At 37.5% G+C, this 24471-nt stretch overlaps 1 protein-coding gene across 1 annotated transcript; it reads left to right on the top strand.

The window, feature by feature from the left end:
• The first annotated feature begins 21103 nt into the window (after positions 1–21103).
• Positions 21104–23975, top strand: LOC115719286 (uncharacterized). The gene is made up of 3 exons (XM_030648269.2): positions 21104–21170; positions 23244–23539; positions 23670–23975. Exons 1-3 carry the CDS (start codon positions 21104–21106, stop codon positions 23973–23975), a joined length of 669 nt encoding a protein of 222 aa, XP_030504129.2.
• The last annotated feature ends 496 nt before the right edge of the window (positions 23976–24471 follow it).

Below are 24471 nucleotides of genomic sequence, written 5' to 3'. Positions count from 1 at the left end.
GTAGATTCATATTTTCCAGTTTGTAGATCCCAAACAACTATTATTCCACTGTAAAACCACTTGTAAACAACAGTTTCAGAATAAAACACTGTAGCAACTATTTATATGCCTTAATGTTTATTTTCATGGCAGAAGCTAGTTGTTGTTTTTTTCTCAGATTCATCAATATTTCATTATTATTTCAATTTAATCCGGTTTTCATCAATTAATATCAAATTTCTATTCATCTACACTAAAATTTTTTTTCACGTTCATTAAAAAATTTGTTTACCTTCAATTCTCCTTCTGATTCAATCATGGGTGAGTTTCTTTGATTTCCAGCTCTCCTTCTACTCGGTTCTTCTCCTCTGATCGCGATTTCTTTGTTCAATGATTGTTGTTTTTGAGTTTTTTTTGTACATCAATGGAGGTTTCCTGGTTTTTTTTTTTTTCCTTTTCGTTTTTGATTTTGGATTTTCGGGATTCAGCTGGTTTCCTAGGAGTTCTACATTTTGAATTGAATTTGATTTTGCTGGTTTTTGGAAGAAAAATGGTTGAGATTGGGTTGTTGGGGTTGGACGGCTAGGTCACGAAGAAGGATCGGCTGGTCACGAAGAAGATGGAGTTTCCCTTTCCGTTTTCTCAGCCGGCATTTTTGTAATTAACAACTTTTTAATTTCCATTTTTGTTTATTTCCTTTTTTGGGGTCATAAATGTAAATTTCATCTATTTTTAGTCTATAATAGAAAAAATCTCTATATATCTATAGTATATAGTTAAGGAATTTCTTATAGGGTTTATATGTTCATAGATATTTAACTATATTTCTAATAACTTATTTATATGATATCTATATACCCCACTTGCATGAAAATATCGGAAGAAATAAGTAGGTGTGTATCTTTTGTTTGGCAAGGAAATTAATTAAAAGCATAATAAAATGCTATGTTGGTATATGTCGTCTTTAATTAATCTTTGGATGAATTAATAGGAATATTTATATAATTTTTAATATAAATAAAATCAAACTTAGGAGTAAGACTAATCAACTAGATATTTTCTTTTTCAGCAACATCAAAGTCTAAATAGAAAGAACAATAAAAGACTGGTTTTATGGTAGTCCTCAAATCATAAACCCTAGAAAAAATGGTGAATTTGTGAACTTATTAATGATCAATATGAAACTTCCATATTAATTTGTTTAAAAGAAAAAAAAATAAGAAACTTCCAAGTCATTTATAAAGGAATTCATGAATGAAAAAAAAATTAATAGAAAATATTTATTTATTTATTTGAGTATATATTGGAATTTATTACTTATTTCTCTTTTTTTGTTAACTTTTTTTTTCATCACCAAGAGTCAAGTAATCTTAAGAGTTGATCGCCTAATATTGGTAGATAGATATAACATGACTAATAATCTCACAACCTATGAAACTGAGCATTATTCTTTCTTCTTCTTCTTCTTCTTTTTTTAATAAAATAACTACTTTATTAAATTTAGCACTCAGTGTACGTACAAGATATCTAACATAAATGTTGGAGCATTACAACCAAAAATGATACGTTTAGAATTATATCAAGATAGTCTAGCAACATAGGCTGATTATAACAGGAAGTAAATAGTTAATCCAAAAATAGAATATGCTTCGATTAAAAACATTACAAACAGTGGAGATGGGATGAACATTAACATGCTTCGATTTGAGCTGGAGGCGAGTTAAAAGACAACCAATAGCAACTCGCCAGAAAAAGTTCTTAATTTTTGTGGTATTTTCAGTTGCTAGAGCTTCTGCCAGTACGAGCTCTAGGGTCATTTAATTCTTCAAGAAGGCGATAAGATGCACCTAAGAAGTAATCAAACCTTTCACCCATCCAAGACTAATGATGTTGAGAAGCTAAAAAACTTAAAAGAATACCCAAAATTAAAGTGGTATCACGAGCATTGAACGTATCACGAACCAAATCAACATCCCAAGTATCATTCTCTTTTTAATTTAATTAAAAAAGTCATAATTAAATATATCCAATCCTCACTCATAATTAGGCTTAGGGTCGTTCATCGAAACTGAAAAATTGCAGTTTAAATTTGGACCGCGACAATCTAAACCATTGTAGACCATAACTGGGAAAACCGTTTTTTGGTGGTCTGGTTAATCCGAACCGTATACTGCGTAATGGTTCGGTTGTGTTCGTAATAAATAGTTAATAGTTAATTTTGAACTTTTTTGTAAGTTAAGTTTTTTATTGTATGAATTTTAAATTTTTATGTTATGTTTGACTTTTGAGAATGTTTTTATAATATTATTTATATGTTATAGATCTATTACTTATCATGTTAAATATATATTTTGAAAAATAAAATTAAAAAATTAGTAAAAATAGTAAAAATAGTACAATTACTTAAAAAATGTGAATAATTATAAATTCTACTTAAATTGTGGTTTCGAACCAAACCAAACTGTTCCTAATCGTTTGGTTTAGTTTGAGAAATTTATTGGTCTAGTTTGGCTTCCAATATTTAAAAAGCTGTTATATTGGTTTAGTTCAAAAAAATATGAAAGTCCGGACCAAACAAATTCGTACATCCTTAATTAGGCTAAGTTTGGCAGGAAAGAAGAATGGTTGGAGAGTTTAGAAAATAAAAATGATGAAAAGGATAATTGTTTTCCTTTGTGTTGTTTGGTAATAGGAGTAAAGATTATTGGAGAACATTGTCCCACATGGATTAAATATAAAAGTATTGAGTCATATATAAGAGCATGAGCTACTCTACTCATCACCAATTAATTTTGAGATGGAATTGATTTTCAACAAAGATGAAAGGTTAGAGAGTACAAAAAATATTAAAATTACTATTTTAACTTTTTCTTGACATAATAAGATATAATTTTTAAATGGTAGAAAATAAATTTTATACTTATGTATATATTTATCTTTTTCTCATATTTCCCCAATTTTAAATAATTGAAACCCTCTTCCTCAGGGAAACCCTCTTCCTCCATGACCATCATAATCATTTTGGGGCCTTAAGTAAAAAATTAAAATTTGCTAAATACATAGTTTATTCTTTATATTATTTTTTAAAATATCTTTATATATTAAAAGTGTCTATCTAACGGCATTTCTTGGTTTAACATTCTTGGTTTAACAGAATATACTTAAAAATAAAAGAATATTCTGTTAAATTTAACGATTAGGTTTGATCTCCCGTTAAAAAATAAACCCAATAATTAAACCCAAAAAATTAAACAATCTTTTAAATAAATAATATTTTAAATATTAATAATCTCTTTTTAAATTAAAAAAATCATCTTATCTAACAAACCTATCTTGGGAGAATATTAATAATTTTTTTATTTATTTTTTAAAAAAGAAAAATATAGATAAAATATCTAGAAAAGATAATATAAAAGAAGATTGATTGTGTTGGCTTAGAGATTTTTGGGCTTGGGCTTAAAAAAATAATTAAAAAAAAGATGAAATGGGCTGTAATTAGTATTTACCTTATATGTTTGTGCTTATTTTTAGTTTTATTTTTAATTTTACCACCAAGAGGAGAAGGTTGAAAAATATTAGAATATGAAAATATTATTGGTGCTTATTAGTAATTTGCAAAGAATGTGAAAGTCTATAAATATATAGTTGTGTAGCTATTATTAGATATGAAATGAGATAATAGAACTTTTTTCAATTAGAAGATTAATGTACATTTTACTATTAATAACATACATTATTATAACACAACTATGTTTTACTTACTAAATATACTGACACATATTTTATTTTTATAAAACAAATCGTTCAAATAATTATACTATTTTAATTATTAATTAAAATAAAAAACTAAAATATTAAATAAAACTAACACTACGTGGCTTGGCACGTAACAATCACCTAGTATATTATAACAAACATCTAAGATCCATTATTATTATTTAAAAAAATAAAATGAAATATATATTTAGCTAAATAAAAATTATATGTTTAATGGGCTGGCACATAGTATTTTGAGTTATTTGCGACTGACAACGAAAATATTAAATTATTTGCATAATTACTGTTAACTTTTTTATTGTTTCAAATACCGTGTCCCTTTTTATTTGTTTTAGACACGTATACCATACAGAACAGATTACCTTTAAACACTAGTCTTTTTATTTATTATACATGTGGTCGCCCTTTTTCTTTATATCTTTTCAACACGCCCCATTAGAATTTTTTTAGTCTATTTCTTATACACACATTCTCTCTCACTTTTTTTATTATTATTTAAAAAGTTTAAAAAATATTTTTAGTTACACCATTAATCATTTGTATTTAAAATAAAGGTAACTTTTAAGTTTTGTTTTTTCTATTTAATTAATATAAAAAATTTCTCAAAAAAAATATTAATTATACCACGTTACAACTAAATTATTTACAAATATATTGCCATTTATTTTTGTACCGGTGATTTTTTTTGAACACTTGTGATTTTTTAAAATAAGTTGACACATATACTAATATACTTTAATAACTCTCTTCAAGGCTTTGACGCTACACATTTTTTTTACTAATTATTTTTTTTTTTGTCTTTATGAGGCTCATGACATATAAAGTTATTTTTTTAATAATGATGATAAATTTATCAAACATTCTCTATATTCTTCTATTTTTCTATTAAATATTTTAAGTTTTTTTTTAAATATTTTGTTAATAAATTAATAATTATTAAATTTAAATAAAATTTAATGTATCAAACAATTTAATAAGTTACAATTTTTTTTTTAATTTTCTATTTAAACATTACAAAATTAAATAAAAATAAACTTATTTTTATAAAATTATTTTAATAGATTTATAAAATTATTTATAAATAAAGTAAATATTATCTGAAATATGAGTTACATTAAAAAAAACAACCTCAAGGTATCTTAAATAATAAAATAACACAATATAGCCTAAAAATAGAAAAAAGAAACAAAGAAGTTTCTTCTAATAATAGTCTACTTTTTTTTTTGAGACAAAAATATATATGTTTTTCACATATTAAAATAGTTATTTTTATTATTTATCTATGTATAAAATTCTGAAATAAATTTTTTAATAGAAAAGTAACTAATTGATATCTTATTCACATCAAAAGCAACTAAATAGGTTCTTTTTTCAAAACTCAAAAAAAGCGAAAATTTCTGGAAATGACACTTTTCCAGTTTTTTCTAATTTCGGCAATTATTTTGAATTTCGGTATATATACTGACGTGGCACAACGGTATTTGTGTAAATAATTCTCTTAAAGGTATTTTTAAAAATAAAATCAATTTTAGGTATAATATTGTAAAAATCCCTAGTATTTTTGTAATTTTTTTTTCTTTTTTTGTATTTTTCTGTTTTTTTCCCTAGTTTAAAAGCAAATAGAAAATGAGACCTTTATTAAATACGAGTTTTTGTGCAACAGCTTAAGCTGCCTAATGTTTGGGTCAATCTTGTGCTCCATTAGGGTCGTCTTTAGTTTTTATGGAGTGTAGGACACAATTTTGAAAATAGACTTTCTATTTGAGAAATAAAATTATATTCAAAATAATTTTTTAAGGTAAAATTTCATAAGTTACTATTTTGATAAAATATTTACACTTTTATGTAATTCTTTTTTACTTTTTTATGGTATTTTATAAATACAAAAAAAAAACATAAAAATAACATAAAAAATAATAATATTAAAATAACATTAGAAAAAATATATAAATAACAAAATAATAAGAGTACAACATAAAAATACATTAAAAGAACATATTTTATGTAAATAAAATTTTAAAAATCGCTAAAGTATTTAAAATTCTATACCATCTTATTTTTGTAATTTTTTTTTTGTTTTATATTTTTTTTTGAAATTATCCAATTTTTTAAACCATTTTTAAGAAAAATAAAAATTGGGGAGCTTGGGAATCCTCTTGGAATAAGGGGCCTTCCCATCATAGAGATTGCCAAATAAAGGTGGCGTTTGGTAACACTTTTTTAATGAGTTTTTTGTTTTTAAAAGTAGAAAAGTGAAAATATTTTTCAAAAACATGTTCTATAAAACTGTTTTTACTTTTCAATTTTATAATTAGAAATTAAAATTTTAAAAACAAAAAAAATCACTTTCAATATTTTTTTAAACAGTTTTTTTTCTTAATCAATCTTTTAGATTACGACCAGATCCGGACCCAAATCCCCTCCCTACGGCCCTGGCGCTAAACTCGGCTTTTGACTTGAACCCGAATCCGACCCCGGACCTAGACCCGACTTAAATAAAATCAAAAAATAAAAATAAAAATGAACTTTACAGAACACACTTTTGTTTTCTGTTTTTAAAATTGAAAAACAAAAGTGGTTATAGAACGCATTTTTGTTTTTCAAAAATAAATTTTTTAAAAACAAAAATTTTACTTTCATTTTGTGATTAAAAAATTAAAAAATAAAAGTGTTACCAAACGGCGCCAAATGAATTTGTCAATTCTTTTGTTTCTCTCTCCATTCTTTCTCTTCTCCTACCAAACGTAGTGTTAATTATATTCCACTTGTTTTTTTTTTCCTGAAAGTTAATGTTCCACTTGTTGAAAAACAAATTACCCAATATTATATATATATACTAGCTTGATGTTACGTGCAATACACGTATAGTTAGTTTTTTTTTTAATTATATTTAATTAGGTGATGTTAAGTATAATATATGTATGTTTAATTTTTTTAATTAAATAATATTTTTTAAAATTTTTAAAATGAGATTTGAGATTTTGATTTTTGAATTTTTTTTTTTTAACTAATGCAACAACATTAGTAGATATATGCCTCCTATCAATTAGATTGTTCCTGGCTAATAATTTCTCTATAATTTTTTAGAGAAACAAGTAATATTTCTACAAAATTAATTTATAATATTATTTTTAATTTCTTTTTTCAAAATATAGATATTATTGTTAACTGTGAAAATACAAATATATAGATATAATATTTCTGTAAAATTAATTTATAATATTTTATTTTACAATCTTAATATTATGGTTAAGATGTGAAAATACAAAGATAGAAGGGGCATGGACATGGTTACATATCTAATGAAAAATTATACGCAGATAATTTCGGGAATGTGAGAGAAGAGTTTGCAACATCACATACAATCCTGCATAATACATTAGATCTTTTCATATATCAGATCACATTAAACAAAATAATGAATACGAAATTCTTAAGAAATAAAGAGCAAAAGTTGAGAATAATAACTTAATATTCAACGCTTATAGCAAGTACTATACGAAAGGGGAAAAGAATAAGTGAATGAAAATATATTGTAAATAATATTCATCATAAATTAATAAATAAATTATTTTTAAAAAAAAAAAATCATTTCAAATATAAATTAGTTTTTTAAAAAAAATAAATCTAACTGACTGGTATCTTAAAAAAAATCAAAATATTGCATCAACTGGACTATTGCCATAACAGATGTGTTGACCGAGATTTTCGGCAACTAATAAAATATTATAAAATTATTGAGCTGTAAGAAAGTGAGAGAAGGATTTTTACGTGGTTGGGGCGTTAATGAGCCTTAGTCCACGAGTCTTTGTTATTTATGGATGTATTTAATACAGAGATTATACTTGGGAGAATTTCACCCTTATAAATACAGAGAATGTTCTTGGTGAGTATTTACTCTACTTGCTCATATGCAGCCCAAGATTCTCGATCCCATTTAATGAGCTTTGAGGGGGTATTTATAGTGTTTTTGGTGGGGTAATCCCTAGAATCGTCCTTACAGGTGTATCTGTAAGTATCCATAAAGTTGGGTATTCCCAATGAATATACCATGGGTAATGCATGGTCAAATCCCTAGGTGCTGTAGGGTTTTTATGTGGAATGTCCTTATTGCCTTTTGATTGACGTGACTCTTCACAGTGTAGCCGTCGCTAGACTTAAATGATCATTACTGTGGCGCTGCTGGTTGGAGGTTGTGCCGTCAGACTTTATTGCGTGTAGCAGTCCCAACACGTTTCCTCCCATGCGGCATTTAATGCGACTTGATTGCTCAGGAGAAACCTGACACCTCGCGGAGATGCCTTAGCGTTGTGTGAGCTTCCGGGAGCATATTGAGTTCCATATGCCTTCTCCGGGACCTACGTCCGGGATGTTATCTTATGGCCTAAAGACTTAGCAAATATTATGAATTGCTTGATCCACGTGTCCCTGTCTGATTGGTCCACTTATATTGGGCAAAATTAGGGGCAACATTTACCCCCCAAGTCTTGTTTATTTGGAAAATGAAACAAGGCTTGCTCAAGTGCCTCCGGTTGACTCCTCGGTTTCCTGGCACGAGCTTTGAGCGCGTGGGGGTGTATTTAATGATGGCATTTAATGCAGCGATTCACTTTTTGCAGAGGTCGATTCGTTTCACGCCCATTGATTGATACGGCGCATTAATGGTGTCAGACGGATACTCAAGCGTTTCCACCGCCTTTATTGTAAATCAATCTGGTCCGTTGATCTTTGGGTATTTGAATCGTGCGCTTCCCTCACCGTTCGATTGGTAGGTGATGACGCCTGTTCCTCATGCATTTTTGCCTATAAAAGCCACCATCTTTTCTTCATTTCGGTTACTTCCCATTTCTTGCCAACTTTGCTCGAATTTCCTAGAGAGAAAATTCTCAGACCTAGAACGAAGCCTTCAAACACTTTGCGATTTTCCTTGTTCTTCTTTGCTCATTGCTACCAGTCCTTCTCGTCTTCACTCGACTTGCATCAGGACCCCAGTTTAACACTTCATCGTAAGTTTTTTGCATCCTTTGCTCTGTTATTGAATGGCATATTATTACTTGTTCTGTTTGTTCTTTTCTGGGTTTGCATTCGAGATTTCTTGGCATGCAAGTGTTTAAGTTCTTCATGTAGTCTGCTTGAATTTACTGCTCTAGTGGTAGGATTGCCATTGTCATGCCTCTGTTGTTATTGTGTATTTTCTTTGTAGAAGGCCATACGTTCTTCGTTTAATGGCTGCTTAGGGCATAGAACAGAATCTTTTCTTTCTGTTTTCTTTATCGCGTAAAATCGTCTTCTGTGAGTTTACTGCCCGACACTTGTCCAGGGAATCCTTCTAGGGTTTCCTGTGTGACACGTGTCCGGAGGGGGCCTCTTTCCAGCGGTTAGGGGACCCCCATTCCCTTTTTCTTGATTTAGGGTTTGGTAGGGGGCCTAACTGCTGGAATTTTACCCTTTTTTACAGAATAGAAAAATGTCTGCTTCCGGCTCAAAGTCCTCAAAGAAAAGTGGTAAGCGCATGGCTACCCTCGAGGAGGTCTCCCTGGGACCCGTTGCCCAGGAGGGGTATAAGTCCCGGGCGACCGGATGGGAAGCGGCTGAGCTTCATTCGACCTTGACCTGTCCCCACCAACTGGAGAACATTGTGGAGGTTGCTGGAATCAAGCCTTCCACTTCAGGAACCTACCACCCGCCACCTCGCGACGCGGAGACGCCCAACCACAACTACGGCGGCTTCGGAGCCTGGAGCCAAACGCACCTGATGGTCGGTGCCATGCTCCCTCTTCAGGATTACTTTGTTAATTTTCTAGTTTTTGTCGGCCTTGCGCCATACCAACTCATTCCCCAAGCTTACCGCCTGCTTTCAGGCTTGTTTATTTTTTATGCCGCCCGAGGATGGGGATCTCCCCGCCCGGCAGAAATTTTGTATTTTTATGAACTTGTTTCCGTCCCCAAGAAGGGGGACAAACTTAAGGACGGTTTTTATGGGTTCCGGGCCCACCCTGCTAATGAAGGGGTGGTCCCGTATAACAGGCAGACTCACGTTAAGGAGTACCGCCATCGCTTTTTCTTTTCCTCTAGATTTAGGGCAATGGACCATCCGGAGCTCCTCATTGAGTGGGTGAGGATCCCTCCATATGAACGGACTGCCCCTACCCAGGCCTTTCTTCGGAGAGCCCAGGCCTTTGCCTCTTACGACCGGGCCGATCTTGACGTCGGGGGTTTGGTCACTACGGAGAACTGCAGGAAGGCCAAACTTATCCTTCCGCATCAATCCGTGGAGGACTCTAACCTCTCCCGGGTCATCTGTCCCAATGTGAGGGCGCCGGTCGCGGAGAAGACCTTCCGGGACGAGATCATCGCCACGGCAGAGAAGAAATACTAGGAGTATCTCTACCGAAAGGCCCAGGAGAAGGCATACTCTAAGGCCCAGGCGGCCTCCGGGAGGGCGCTCCGTGTGGGGAGCCCGGTGGAGAGAAGAAGTCAGGCGATTGCCGAGAGGCCCCTTCACATTGGGGATTCATCGGAGAGAAGGGCTCCCAGGCCACAGCCTTTGGTTCCAGAGCCAAACACTGGGGCTCCTGGTGCCAGCACTTCCGGCGCCGGCGGTAAGTCTCCTTTTGTAATTCATTATGTTCCTTCTGTTGGCGAATATGCCAGTCGTAGGCCCGTAGGGTTCGACGAGCGTCTGTATAGGTTTAGGATGCCCTCGACCCGGTGGGGGGATCGTTTGAAGGAATTTTATTTTTCAAACTTATTAGATTTCCTAGGTCGGTCCCGGATGGGTTCTGGTCCTCCGGAGTCCGTTCCCTTAGCTCCTTCAGCTTACATTACATCCAGCTGGTTTCGGCCTTCGGACAGCTATCTCGGAGATGATGCTGCCAGCATGAAAGTCCGAGTAGGACTAGCTTATTTGCCATATCTTGCGTCGGTGGTTTTCCACGGATGTTCTAACACTTGCTTATTTTTGTTGTAGCAGGTATCTCCATGGACGCCATCTTGGATCAGCTTGTTGGGGTTCACACTCCTGAGGCTCCTCCTGCCTTTACTTCTTCCCCAATGGCCCCTGCTCTAAAGATTTCTTCCAGCGCCCCCCCCCCCCGACATTATTGATTTAGTGGATGACGAGGAGGTGCTGCCGGGAGAAGGTCAAGAAAAGCAATGGGGCTTTTCTGAGCAAGTTGAAGAAGGTGCAGGAGGGCTCCGGGCTCTTCCTGAGGAAGTTGAAGGTGAAGAAGAGCAAGAAATTGCTCTGATTCGCAAGCGTAAGGGCAAAATGATTGCCCAGGAAGAGCCCAAGCGGCCTCGGAGAGCTGACACTCCGGCCCACGGTCTTGATGGTGGGGTCTCTCCCATGGAAGAGCATCCTGCTCCTCCCAACATTGTGCTGACTCCAGTTCCTGGAGACGAGGCGAGGCAAGAGCTCCCGATAGCCAAGCATAACTATGCCATGGACGAATACTCCCGGGGGTTTGCCGAGGTGTAAGCCCTTAGGAGGGTTCTGCGGGTTGAGGTGCAAGCAACCATCAACAACCCGGAGTACCAGGATCCGTGGGACCTAAACTTGGACCCCCTGTCGGACTGGTTCCGTCGCTTCCTTGGGCCCACCTTGGCTCCCTTCGCCGCGGAGATGACTGGCGAGTTTGCTTCTCAGCTTACCCGGTGCGCGCCTAAGCGGTTCGCAACTTGTGCCTCCCTGAACTCTATCTTCCAGGTCCAGGACCTCTGCCACTCCCTCACTGTGGTAAGTGCTTTGTAATCTTGCTTTTCCCTTTATTTTTCTTTTTCGGGGATTCTTTCTTACACTTGTATTGTTGTTCAGCTTGCTGCTGAGGCTGGCCACCTCTCCAAGAACATAATTAACCATGGCTTCGTTTTGTCTGATTTCGGGGACATGAACGACGTCAGGAAGGTCCTTCAGGATCTCACTGCAGAGAGGCAGCTTTACCAGGAGGCTGCTGAGCGCCGGGAGGCTACTGCCAAGGCCAATGAGGAGGAGGCCAAGCGGAGGGAAGCCTAGGCGGAGGCCATGATCCGAGATGAGGCCCAGCGGAGGGACAAGCTGGAGGCCCAGCATCAAGAGGAGCTGAGGGCGGAAAGTGAGGCCGCTGCAAAGGCCAAGCGGGAGCTCCGGGAGGCCAGGGAAGCCTTGGACGAGATGGTTGCCAAGGTGAGATCCTTAGAGGAAACTCACCAAGCAAACTTAGAGTCCGGGGCCGCCCTAGCCGCGGAGCTGAAGGAGCTCAGGGACTTCAAGGAAGAAGCCTCCAAGAAGGCAAAAAGAGCCGAGCTTCTCTCTCCCGTTTCCTGCGGCCGGTTCCCTAAGCGCTTCGATGATGGAGTCTTCATGGCTTGGTCTACCAACGACCAAAATATCAAGCTTACTTTCTACCCCAAACCTGAGGAAATGATTGCCAAATTTCGGGAGAAGAAGAAGAAGCTTGATGCCATGGTAGAGGCGCGTATCGGACCTCGCCTTCCTCCACGTATTGATTGAGCCGCTTGAGATGAACCTAGTACAACCAGGATTCCACCCACTTCTCTTATTATTATTATTTTTTTTATACATAGTTGCTGCTACCTTGGGACAATATATTTAGGTAGCTGTTTTTTATTTGAAGGGGAGACAATTTTTTAAGGCCTGTCCCCGGGCCACTTGTATATATTTGACCTGCCCTGTGGGCTAGGATATTTATATGTGATCTCTTTTGCCACATATTTCTCTTTTTTGACCTGTCCTTTGGATCAGGATTTTTATACTTATGCTTTTTATTTTTGTGCATACTTTTTGACCTGCCCTTTTGGTCAGGATATTTTACTTAGTTTGTTTTCTGTCTGTCCGTGCGGTATACCCTAGTACCCCCCTGAGTGGCATAGAAACTTTGTTTTTAAGGCACTCAGTTTTATTCAACATGTAGAGGAGGTATACTTTTGGACGGTACAAACTCTTTGAACAAAGTCTAAGTTATATCTTTGCTATTGGTAATATTTTCTGAGGTGATCGGCATTCCAGGCTCTTGGCACAATGGTTCCATCCATTCTTTTTAGCTTGTAAGTGCCGGAGCCAATTTCGTCCTCGATTTCATATGGTCCTTCCCAATTTGGACCAAGTACCCCCACTCCGGGTTCCTGGGTGGCTGGGAAGACTCTTCTTAGGACCATATCCCCAATAGCAAATTTTCTGTTTTTAAGCTTAGAGTTAAAATATTTGGTCACCTTCTTCTGATAAGCTGCCATCCGTATTTGAGACTCATCCCGGAGTTCTTCGACTTGATCCAAAGCCTCTTGAAGCAAAGCTTGATTTGTGGCTGGATCGTAAGTCGTCCTCCTGTGGGATGGGAATAACGTTTCTACCGGGACCATCGCTTCACAACCGTATGCCATTGAAAAAGGCGAGTGACCGATCGTGGTTCTGGGGGTCGTCTGGTAGGCCCATAACACCCTTGGCAACTCTTCAGGCCAGTTGTTTTTGCAGGCCAGCAGCTTTTTCTTCAAGCTGGCCTTTAGGATTTTATTGACTGCTTCCGCCTGACCTTTTGTTTGAGGTCTGGCCACCGCGGAGAAGCTTTTTACTACTCCGTGTTGGTTGCAGAAGTCAGTAAATTCCTCACAATCGAATTACTTTCCATTGTCAGAGACTATTTTGTGAGGCAAGCCATATCGACACACTATGTTTTTAACAACAAAGTCCAGTGCTTTTTTAGCAGTTATTGTTTTCATAGGCTCAGCCTCCGTCCACTTGGTGAAGTAGTCTACTGCTACTATTACATATTTTACTCCCCCTTTTCCTGTTGGCAGGGATCCAATAAGATGTATTCCCCAGACCGCGAAGGGCCAGGGACTAGTCATCAGGGTGATTTCATTTGGAGGAGCTCTCGGTATGTTCGCGTACCTTTGGCACGAGTCACACTTTTGGACATAGTCTATACAATCTTTTTTCATTGTTGGCCAGAAGTACCCTTGCCTCAATATTTTCTTTGAGAGACTGGGTCCTCCCGTATGATCTCCACAGAACCCTTCATGGACCTCTAGCATGATTTGTCTAGCTTTAGGGTCCGATACACGCCTTAAATAAGGCATGCTGAGTCCTCTTTGGTAGAGAATTTGATCCATCATTACATAACGATGAGCCTGATACTGAATCTTCCGAGACAGTGCCCTTTCTTGGGGCAACTCACCTTTTGTTATGTATTTTATGATGGGGACCATCTAGCTGGGTTCTTGCCCAACCGTTAGCGTGGTCTCTTTTATTTTGATGCTTGGCTCTGCCAAGCGTTCCACTGGTACGACCCCCAGCTCTTCGATTTCACTATCCGAGGCTAACTTAGCCAGACAGTCCGCGTGAGCGTTCTTTTCTCGGGGGATTCTTTCTATTGTGTAGTCCCTGAACTCGTGGAGCAGCTCTCGTTCTATTGTTACGTACGTGACCATTCGCTCACCGCGGGTTTGGTATTCTCTGGATACCTGGTTTACGACCAGTTGGGAATCACTATAGACTTCCACTCTTTTGGCTCCTACAGCTTTTGCTAATTTCAGCCCTGCTATCAGGGCTTCATATTCGGCCTCATTGTTTGAAGCTGCGAAGTTAAACCGTAGGGCCGCGTGGAGTCGCAGTCCGGTTGGTGATACCATAGCCACTCCGGCTCCGGAACCGTTCTCATTGGAGGCTCCGTCTACAAATACCCTCCATGTGGGGATTGGCGGTACCGGCGTATTCGCGGTTGCCTCGGCTTCGTTGCATTCAGTAATGAAGTCCGCCAAGGCTTGGCCTTTTATAGAAACTCGGGGTATGTAGTGCAAGTCGAAGTGACTTAGCTCCATTGCCCACTTGAGGAGCCTTCCGGACGCTTCAGGTTTTTGGAGGACCTGTCGGAGCGGGTGATTGGTCAGAATTTTGATCGGATGGGCTTGGAAGTATGGCCTCAACTTCCTTGACGCCATCAGGAGGCAAAACACCAGTTTTTCAATGACCGGGTATCTTGTTTCGGCCCCTATCATGCGCTTGCTGACATAGTACACGGGATGCTGAGTTTTCTCTTCTTCCCGGACCAAGGCAGCGCTGACCGCGTGCTCGGAGACGGCCAAATAAAGAAATAGGTCTTCTCCGAGGACGGGTTTTGATAGGATAGGAGGCTTGGCCATGTGCTCTTTTAGCTTTTTGAATACCTCCTCGCACTCGTCTGACCATTCGGACTTTTGGCACTTCTTTAGCACTTTGAAGAAGGGTATGCACTTGTCCGTGGACCGTGAGATGAAGCGGCTTAAAGCAGCTACCTTTCCGGTCAGGCTCTGCACATCTTTATGTTTTTTGGGGGATGGCATGCTCAGGAGAGCCTGGATTTTTTTTTCGGATTTGCCTCAATCCCCCTTTGACTGACGATGAAGCCCAGGAACTTTCCTGATTTGACCCCAAAGGTGCACTTCTTTGGGTTGAGCTTCATGCCGTATCTCCGGACAACTTCGAAGCATTCTTCTAAGTCGCTTGCATGGCTGTTGCATGCTTTGGATTTGACGAGCATGTCGTCCACGTAAACCTCCATGTTTCGCCCCAGGAGGCCTTTAAACATCCGGTTAACCATTCTTTGATAGGTTGCTCCAGCGTTTTTCAGTCCGAAGGGCATGACTAGGTAACAATATACCCCCTTATCGGTCCTGAAGCTAGTGCACCAGGACCGGATTAGCCAGCCACTCTGGATAGTATACGTCGCGGATCATGCCGTTAGTCAAAATTTTGTCCACCTCTTTCTCTAGAGCTTCGGCTTTCACCGAATCGAGCGGGCTTCGCTTTTGCTGGATGGGAGGCATGTCCGGATTGACGTTGAGTACGTGGGTAATGACATGAGGGCTTATGCCAGTCATGTCTTCTTGGCGCCATGCAAAGATGTCGACGGCGCCCTTCAGTGTTTTTATTATTTTTTCTTTTTCCTCCGGATCTAGGTTCTTCCCTAGCCGGAGTACTTTGGTGGAGTCGATGTCGCACACTGATACTTCTTCGACGTCCTCCATTGGTTCCACAATTCTTTCGGACCCCACACGGGGGTCCAACTCATCCTCTTCAGCCACTTCTGGCTCAGCTGACTCCCGGACCATTAGCACGGGCAGGTGGGTTGCGACATTATAACATTGTCTTGCTTCCCCCTGGTTTCCCCTCACAGTTCTGATTCCGGCCTCCCGGGTAGGGAACTTTAGGCACAGGTGCCGAATCGATGTGACTGCGCCAAAGTCCACCAAGGCCGGTCGGCCGAGGATCGCGTTGTAGGCTGTCGGACAGTCCACCACTACGAAGGTGCAGTATTTGAATGTGCTCTGGGGGGTGTCCGGGCACAAGGTGACTGGGAGCCTTACTTTTCCCATTGGGATAAGTGTCGTCCCGTTAAACCCTGTGAGCTGGGACCCACTGGGTGAGAGGTCCCGGTCTGTCAAGCCTATCGCGGTGAAGGCTTCTTTGAAGAGTAAGTTCACGGAACTTCCATTGTCAATTAAGACTCTGGCCACCACCTTATTCGCGATGGGGGTCTCTATGACCAACGGGTCATGATGAGGGAAGCGCACCGTCTTGGCGTCTTCTTCCGTGAACGTGATGGGTTGGTCCATCAACCGGGGCCTTTGAGCTGGGAGCTGAGTAACTTCCTACACCTCATTGTGTTTCGCGGCCCCGGCGTATCGCTTAAGCTCCTTGCGAGTAGTCCCTCCGATATGGGGATCTCCGGAGATCATGGCTACCCTCCCATTAGGCCGAGGCGGCAGACCGGGGATATGCTGGGCGTCACCCGTGGGAGCAGCTGGAGCCAATACTCCTGCTGTACCCCCCCGGTGTTCCCTGAGGCATACCCACAGTCGCCTGACCCGGATTGAGGTGGGGCAACCTATTCTTGATCCACTCGTAGAGGTGGCCTAATCGGATTAGATTTTCTATCTCGTCTTTGAGATTCTTACATTCACTGGTGCTATGACCAATCTCGTTGTGGTACTCGCATCTCTTGCTCGGATCTCTCCGGGAGCTATCTTTGTACAATGGTTGTGGTCTCCGGTAGTGTGTATTTTGCCTAGTAGCAAAGTACACACGCTCTTGGGAGTCCGACAGCTCCGTGTATTGAGTATACTGGGGGGTGTACCCCTTTTTCTGTCGCTTCTCTCCCGTCCGGGTGCTACCTTTGGAGGATCTTTTACTCCTCGAACCCTGGGAAGGGCCTGTCAGGCTAGCAGCCGGAGCAGAGTGTGAAGGAGCTTGTCCATTCACTCCGGACGGGTTGCCAAAATGGGATGATGCCGGTGTCAAGGCTTGGCCCTGGCTATATCCGGGGGTAGCAGAGAATTGTATGCCACTTGCTTGTGGAGTTGCGGTCGGGGCAGTGCCCGAGGGCGATACTCCGGGCATGTACCCTGCTATTCCGGTGGGATAGTATCCTCCATAAGCCACGATTTGGGCTTCTTCGAGGTTGATATATTTTTGGACTCTCTTCTGGAAGTCCTGGAGCCTAGCAGCTCCTTCTTGCTGCAGCTCATTCCAGAAAGGAGTCCCAGTACGGATGCCTGCTTGGAGAAGTGCAAGCTGTTGTCCGTCGTCAACTTTCTTGGTTTTCGAGGCTTCCTCTCGGAACCTCTTTATGTAATTCTTCAAGGTCTCGGTGGGCAGTTGCTTGATATTAGTCAAGGCACTGACCTCCAGATTGACCTTTCTTGCGGCGACAAACTGTCTCCGGAAGTTGGTCTGTAGTTTGTTCCAACAGCCCACGGATCCTGGTTCCAGTTTCTTGAACCATTCCTCCGCGGACCCACTTAGGGTAAGTGGGAAGCACAGACATTTGGCGTCATTGTTGACCCTCATGACCGTCATGACACGGTTGAACCGTGACAAGTGGTCGCTAGGATCGGAGTTCCCGGTGTAAGCTGCCATTTCGGGCATCTTGAAGTTCTTAGGGAGCTCCGCCTCTAAGATGTGTTTAGCACAGGGCTCTCGATCCTCGCTGTCCGAGTCGGAGTCATCTCCTTTCTGTCTCCGGGAGACTCGGGCAATGTCTTTTCGAAGTATGGCGAGTTTCGCCATAATTCCTTCATTCAACGTACCCGTGGAGACCGCGGGTCCGTATCTTTTTTGGTCAAGGTGATCTCGGAGATCACCTTGGTTCCCATTGATTTGATTTCTCAGATCAACGGGAGGACACCTCTGTCCTCTTCTCCCTCTACCCCCAGGCTCTTGGTGTACGGAAACGCTTTTTCAGTCCCCTCGATCCTGAGGGACAAGGCTCCCTTTTTGGGGCTTGCCCCTCTACGGACCTTTCCCTTTAGGGAAATCTGAGCGGACCTTTCGCGGATCCTGCACCTTTTTCTTTCGCCCTGGGGTAGAAGTAGGGTTTTTTGTTTGATTCCCTTCAGCAGGGTATCTTATAGGGCTAGGCTCCCTAGATTTCTGCTGCTGGGAATTAGGCGAAGACGTCGCTGGCTCCTTGTCGAGTCCAGCAGTCATTGCCTTGGGGTGCACGTGAATGCCAGCTGCTTCCATGGCTTTTTGCATGGCCAGCATCACTTCTTGCATTTTCTGGTTTTGCGCTTTCTGAGCTTCGATCTCAGCTTCGTGATCGATAGCTTTTTGTCTGAGAAGCACCAGTTCTGAGTAACTACCTTCGTCATAGGCATACTCGTCGAGGTTTCCCTCGTAGTCATCATCGGGGACTATTTCTTCTTCCTCGGACTCCTCTGCTGCTCTTGAGGCTACATCTTCCTCAATTGGGTCTTGAGCGTCTTCGAGAGGACGAGGCTGACGAGTACTTCTAGTCTCCACCATGCTTGTGAAGTCAGATGTTTGTTTACAGTAGCTTTCTTCAGCTTTCAATGAAAGCACCAAAATGTTGACCGAGATTTTCGGCAACTAATAAAATATTATAAAATTATTGAGCTGTAAGAAAGTGAGAGAAGGATTTTTACGTGGTTGGGGCGTTAATGAGCCTTAGTCCACGAGTCTTTGTTATTTATGGATGTATTTAATACAGAGATTATACTTGGGAGAATTTCACCCTTATAAATACAGAGAATGTTCTTGGTGAGTATTTACTCTACTTGCTCATATGCAGCCCAAGATTCTCGATCCCATTTAATGAGCTTTGAGGGGGTATTTATAGTGTTTTTGGTGGGGTAATCCCTAGAATCGTCCTTACAGGTGTATCTGTAAGTATCCATAAAGTTGGGTATTCCCAATGAATATACCATGGGTAATGCATGGTCAAATCCCTAGGTGCTATAGGGTTTTTATGTGGAATGTCCTTATTGCCTTTTGATTGACGTGACTCTTCACAGTGTAGCCGTTGCTAGACTTAAATGATCATTACTGTGGCGCTGCTGGTTGGAGGTTGTGCCGTCAGACTTTATTGTGTGTAGCAGTCCCAACACGTTTCCTCCCATGCGGCATTTAATGCGACTTGATTGCTCAGGAGAAACCTGACACCTCGCGGAGATGCCTTAGCGTTGTGTGAGCTTCCGGGAGCATATTGAGTTCCATATGCCTTCTTCGGGACCTACGTCCGGGATGTTATCTTATGGCCTAAAGACTTAACAAATATTATGAATTGCTTGATCCACGTGTCCCTGTCTGATTGGTCCACTTATATTGGGCAAAATTAGGGGCAACAAGCATGTACTCAAAAATTTAACCTAAAAAAAAATTTAATTTATACTTTACCTCGTCAGTCAGCAAATTCACTTTTTTTTTAATGTGGAAAAACACCAGCAAGTGTTTTAATTGCTTATCCTGCAAGAACAACAACAACAAGTTAATGACAAATTCAAGACATTGAAGCAAGTGATTTGATCTCCTATTTAATTTTAAGAAAACTTCATACTGATTTAAAAAAAGTCATTACCGACAGCATAGATACTAAAAATAACAAAAAAATTTCAAAAAATTTGGAATATCCGGTTTGTTAGAGAGATATGTGGCTAAGATGATTTTTTTTTAATTTAAAAAAAAAAGATTGTTTAATTTTTTGGGTTTAATTATCGGGTTTATTTATTTGTTAACGGGAGCTATTAACATCGTTAAATTTAACAGAATATTCTTTTATTTTTAAGTATATTCTGTTAAACCAAGAAATGTCGTTAGATATGTACTTCTAATATATAAAGATTTATATAAAAAAAATAGTGAATAAAATCACAATACAAGAAAAATATCATAATTTGAATATTAGATCTAATATTCATGCATTAATCAATCACATACAGACAAAATTATGTTGTCCTTTTTATTTTTATGTAATAAATACTATTAAGGTAAATATTCATTGAAATTCATGTAATATGAAAACATGGATAATTAATATTAAGGTATATATTATTTTGAATATTATATTTTACAAAAATAATTAATTAGATTTTTTATTTTATTAAATAATAAAATAAATTTTATATTTTTTAAAATAGTACAAATAAGATTTTGAACTGCTTTTTATTAAAATAAGTTTAATAATAATCTGATTTAGAAGTGTTATGACAAAATTAGTTATATTTTTTTGTATCTGTTCGTATTAGATATTGTCTTCAAGTTAGTATTTTATTTTTACTATTTTGAAAAATACAAGATTTTTTTTATCATTTAACAAAAGAGAAGATCTCATCAATAACTTTTACAAAATAATTGGACCCTCTGTTTTGGACCCTCTGTTTTACAAAAGTTACCAATTGGACCCTGTATTTTGTTAAATGACAAAATGGACCCTGTATTTTCTGAAATAATACAAATAGGACCCTGAATTGATTTTTTGTCAAAATAAAGTTTAATTATAATCCGATCTAAAAGTGCTATGACAAAACTGTTTACATTTTTTGTATCTATTCGTATTAAGCATTGTCTTCAAGTTGGTTGTATTAAAAAAAAAGTTGTCAAAAATTAAGCTCAGGGTCCTATTTTTACTATTTTAGAAAATACAGGGTCTATTTTGTCATTTAACAAAATACAGGGTCCAATCTGTAATTTTTGCAAAACACAGGGTCCAAAATGGTATTTACCCTTTAAAATAATATTTACCCAAACTTTTATTTACCTAAGACCAAATTTTATGCTAAATTTGGTACAAAATTTACTGTATGCTAAATTTAACTAACTTTTTAGTACACTATTAAAGTATATTTTTTATTAAATGCATTATATTTTAACTTTTTACTATTTATTTATACAGAGATGATCTAACTGAAATATTCTACCTATAAAGAATAAAATAATTAATTACTTTTTTATTATTCCCCAAATTCCCGACCCCCAAGAAAACTGAAACGTAGCAAAGCTTCAATTAAAATAATAATAATAGAGGGGTAAAATCGTCATTTCGAATGGCGATGATGATGATGATACATGGTATACATGGTACATGATAGAGGATGGGGCATGTGGGTATGGGGATATGAGAGTGGATCTAGATATATTCCAGGCATGTGATTGGGCCACGTGTCAGTCAAGCTAGATTTGACTGTTGTGGATCAAGAGCTTCTCTCCTATTGGTGGATAGATCATGAAAATATCTAAGAGCTGTTGGGTGCGTCTTTTGCCAGATATTTATGTCCTGACCGTAATTGCTGCCCGATCCTTCCCAGCCACTAATTACCTCTCAACATGGTTCCCGGGCAGACCTGCCCGTTCTTGCAACGTGGATGAATTCGCGATCATCAGATGCTTGCCTCGATTACCACGTTAGGCTCTCTCATATTTCCACCAACTGCTACCTTACATTTATTAATTTAATTAATTTAATCATTATTCATCAGATTTGCCACACGTAGTTTTAATTGTAATCAACGGCCACGATTCAGACACATCATTCTCATATGTTTCAAATGAAAAATAGGTCATCTTATAGATTAATTTTTGACAAAAACACTTAAAAATTTAACTGTAAATAAATATTTAAAATTTAATTTTTACTACAAATATACATAATAACTAATTAAATTGAACCCTTAACATGCTTTTATAATCAGAATAATTAATTAGAAAAATAAATCCATTTTAAAATAATCAAAAATAATATTTTATTATGCTATTTTCTTAACTTTCCGAAAAGAAAATCATAATCATATTATTTTGTTTACATAAATAGGAAAGATAATCAGAATGCTTTAATTTGATAAAATTGTTATTATTACAACATGGAATCATTTTCTGTTTATAGATTTAAAGGACATAAAATTAAAATTAAAATAAACTAAGTTAGGAAAGAGAAAAATATTTCTTATAAAAATGGGAGTATAACATTTCTCTTTATTTTCTCAAGTGTGGACCTCATTACATTCTCTTTTTCTAAAATTTAGTAAACAATTGTATGAGAATCAATATCATACCATTGATTCTTATTTCCTTTAAGTAAACATGTCATAAGAGTAATATTATGTCTATAAATACTATCTTTTATTACAAATTATATGTAATAACTAACTAAATTGCATATATATTTTTTTTTCATTTTTTAGGGAGGGCGACTGCCCCGCCTCGCTTTTATGTGGTCCGCCCTACCTGGTCGTTACGTGTCAAGTTATTATCTACGTGTTATTTTCTTATTAGTATATTTGAATTAATTTTTATATAAAAAATAAAAATTTAATGACCTGGATCAATCAAGTACTGTCATGTGGTTATTAACTTAACACTTAATGACCATGTACCTATCGAAGTTTCAAAAATATAACTTAGTTATTATTATCGTCAAAAATTAAATTTAAATATTTATCTACAACAAGAACATAAACTTAGAATTTATACCGCAAATTAATCTTAATTATAAATAATTTGGTTTAGCATCTTTAAATTCAATATACATTATTATAATTACAAACAATATTACAATCTTTTTTAATTTTATTTACAATTTAACACAGCAATATCAATAGAGATCAATGGAGAGTAAAATTTTAGGGTAAATACCATTTTAGATTTCGTATTTTGTAAAAGTTACAGATTGGACCATTTTTTTGTTAAATGACAAAATAGATTCTGTATTTTCTAAAATAGTAAAAATAAGACTCTGAGCTTAATTTTTGACAACTTTTTTTTTTAAAAAAAAAAAATTAACTTGAAGACAATTCCTAACACGAACAAATACAGAAAATATAAACAGTTTTGTCATAACACATTTAGATCATATTATTATTAAATTTTTTATTTTGACAAAAAATCAATTCAGGGTCCTATTTGTACTATTTTGGAAAATACAGGGTCCATTTTGTCATTTAACAAAACAAATAGTCCAATTAATAATTTTTACAAAACACAAGGCTCAAAATGGTATTTACCTAAAATTTTATCATAGGAGAAAAAGAAAAGAATATTGCTATTAAATACATGCATGCTTAACATCTGAGGTAGCATTTTACAAATAGTTATAGAAATATTTTATTAAAGCATGTGAGACTTGTTACTTAATTGATAAATACTGATATAACAACTTGGATAATGCTAGAGCTAGAATGATGTGGTGGATAATATCAGGCCCTCTATTTCAACTGAACAGGATATAGATTCCTTCATGATGTCTCTAATGAGGAAGTTCGTAAAGCACTCTTCCAAATACATCCAGATAAATCTCATGCCCCGGATGGAATGACTCCTGGTTTCTTCCAAAAATATTGGGATGTTGTGGGTCAAGATATTGTTTCTCGGGTTAGGGAGTTCTTTAATCCTTGTTCTTTACTAAATGGTTTGAGCCAAACTAATATTGTTCTTATTTCTAAGAAGAAACATTCAGTTACTATCGGAGACTTGAGACCTATATCTTTGTGTGATGTGCTTCATAAAATGATTTCAAAGGTGATTTCTAATCAACTAAAAGGCATTCTTCCCCCAAGTAATTTCAGATACTCAAAGCGTTTTTATGCATGGTAGATTGATTTTAAATAATATTTTGGTTTCGTTTGAGGTTATGCATTATCTCAAACAGAAGCACAAGGGCAAGGAGGGTTATATTGCTTTGAAACTAGACTTGAGCAAGGCATATGATCGTATCGATTGGAGTTTTCTTTGTACTATGATGCTTAAGATAAGATTTGATCCACAATTGGTTGCTCTTATCCTAGCTATAATTTATCTTGTTTGGTACATGGTTGTTAATGGGGGTTGTGAGTTGGGTCCTATCATATCTGAGTGTGGCCTTCACCAAGGGGATCCATTATCTCCTTATTTGTTTCTCTTATGTACTAAAGGCTTCACTTTTATTATAAAGAGATTTGAAAGATGCGGGATTTGAAGGGTTGTAAAGTGACTAATGGGGCTCCTATCATATCGCATTTGTTATTTGCTAATGGCAGTTACGTGTATTGTCGAGCCAATAATAGGGAAGCTGGTAATGTTCTGCATTTATTGAGTATTTTTTAGAATGCTTCTGACCAAAAGGTCAATTTTGCAAAATCGTCCATTTTCTTTAGCACTAATACTTGTGTGAACACTCATACTAGACTCTGTGCAAGATTGGGCATGGTAGAAGAAAATGAGAGCAGTAATTATTTAGGGCTCCCCTGTAATATGGGGAGAAATAAAACAGCCATTCTGGGATTTCTGAAAGATAAAATGCAACAACAGATACAAAGCTGGGAGGGTCAATGTTTATCAAAGGCCAATAAAGAGATTATACTAAAGACTGTGGCTCAAGCCCTTCCCAATTATGCTATGTCAGTCTTCTTGCTGCCCTTGAAAACTTGTAGTTAGTTAGAAAAGTTGATGGCCAACATCTGGTGGAATTTCGA

This window comes from Cannabis sativa, chromosome X (genome assembly GCF_029168945.1).
Source record: "Cannabis sativa cultivar Pink pepper isolate KNU-18-1 chromosome X, ASM2916894v1, whole genome shotgun sequence".
Classification (NCBI taxonomy): domain Eukaryota; kingdom Viridiplantae; phylum Streptophyta; class Magnoliopsida; order Rosales; family Cannabaceae; genus Cannabis; species Cannabis sativa.
Note: the sequence above shows the minus strand (reverse complement) of the source record. Positions and strands in the feature narration are given on the sequence as shown.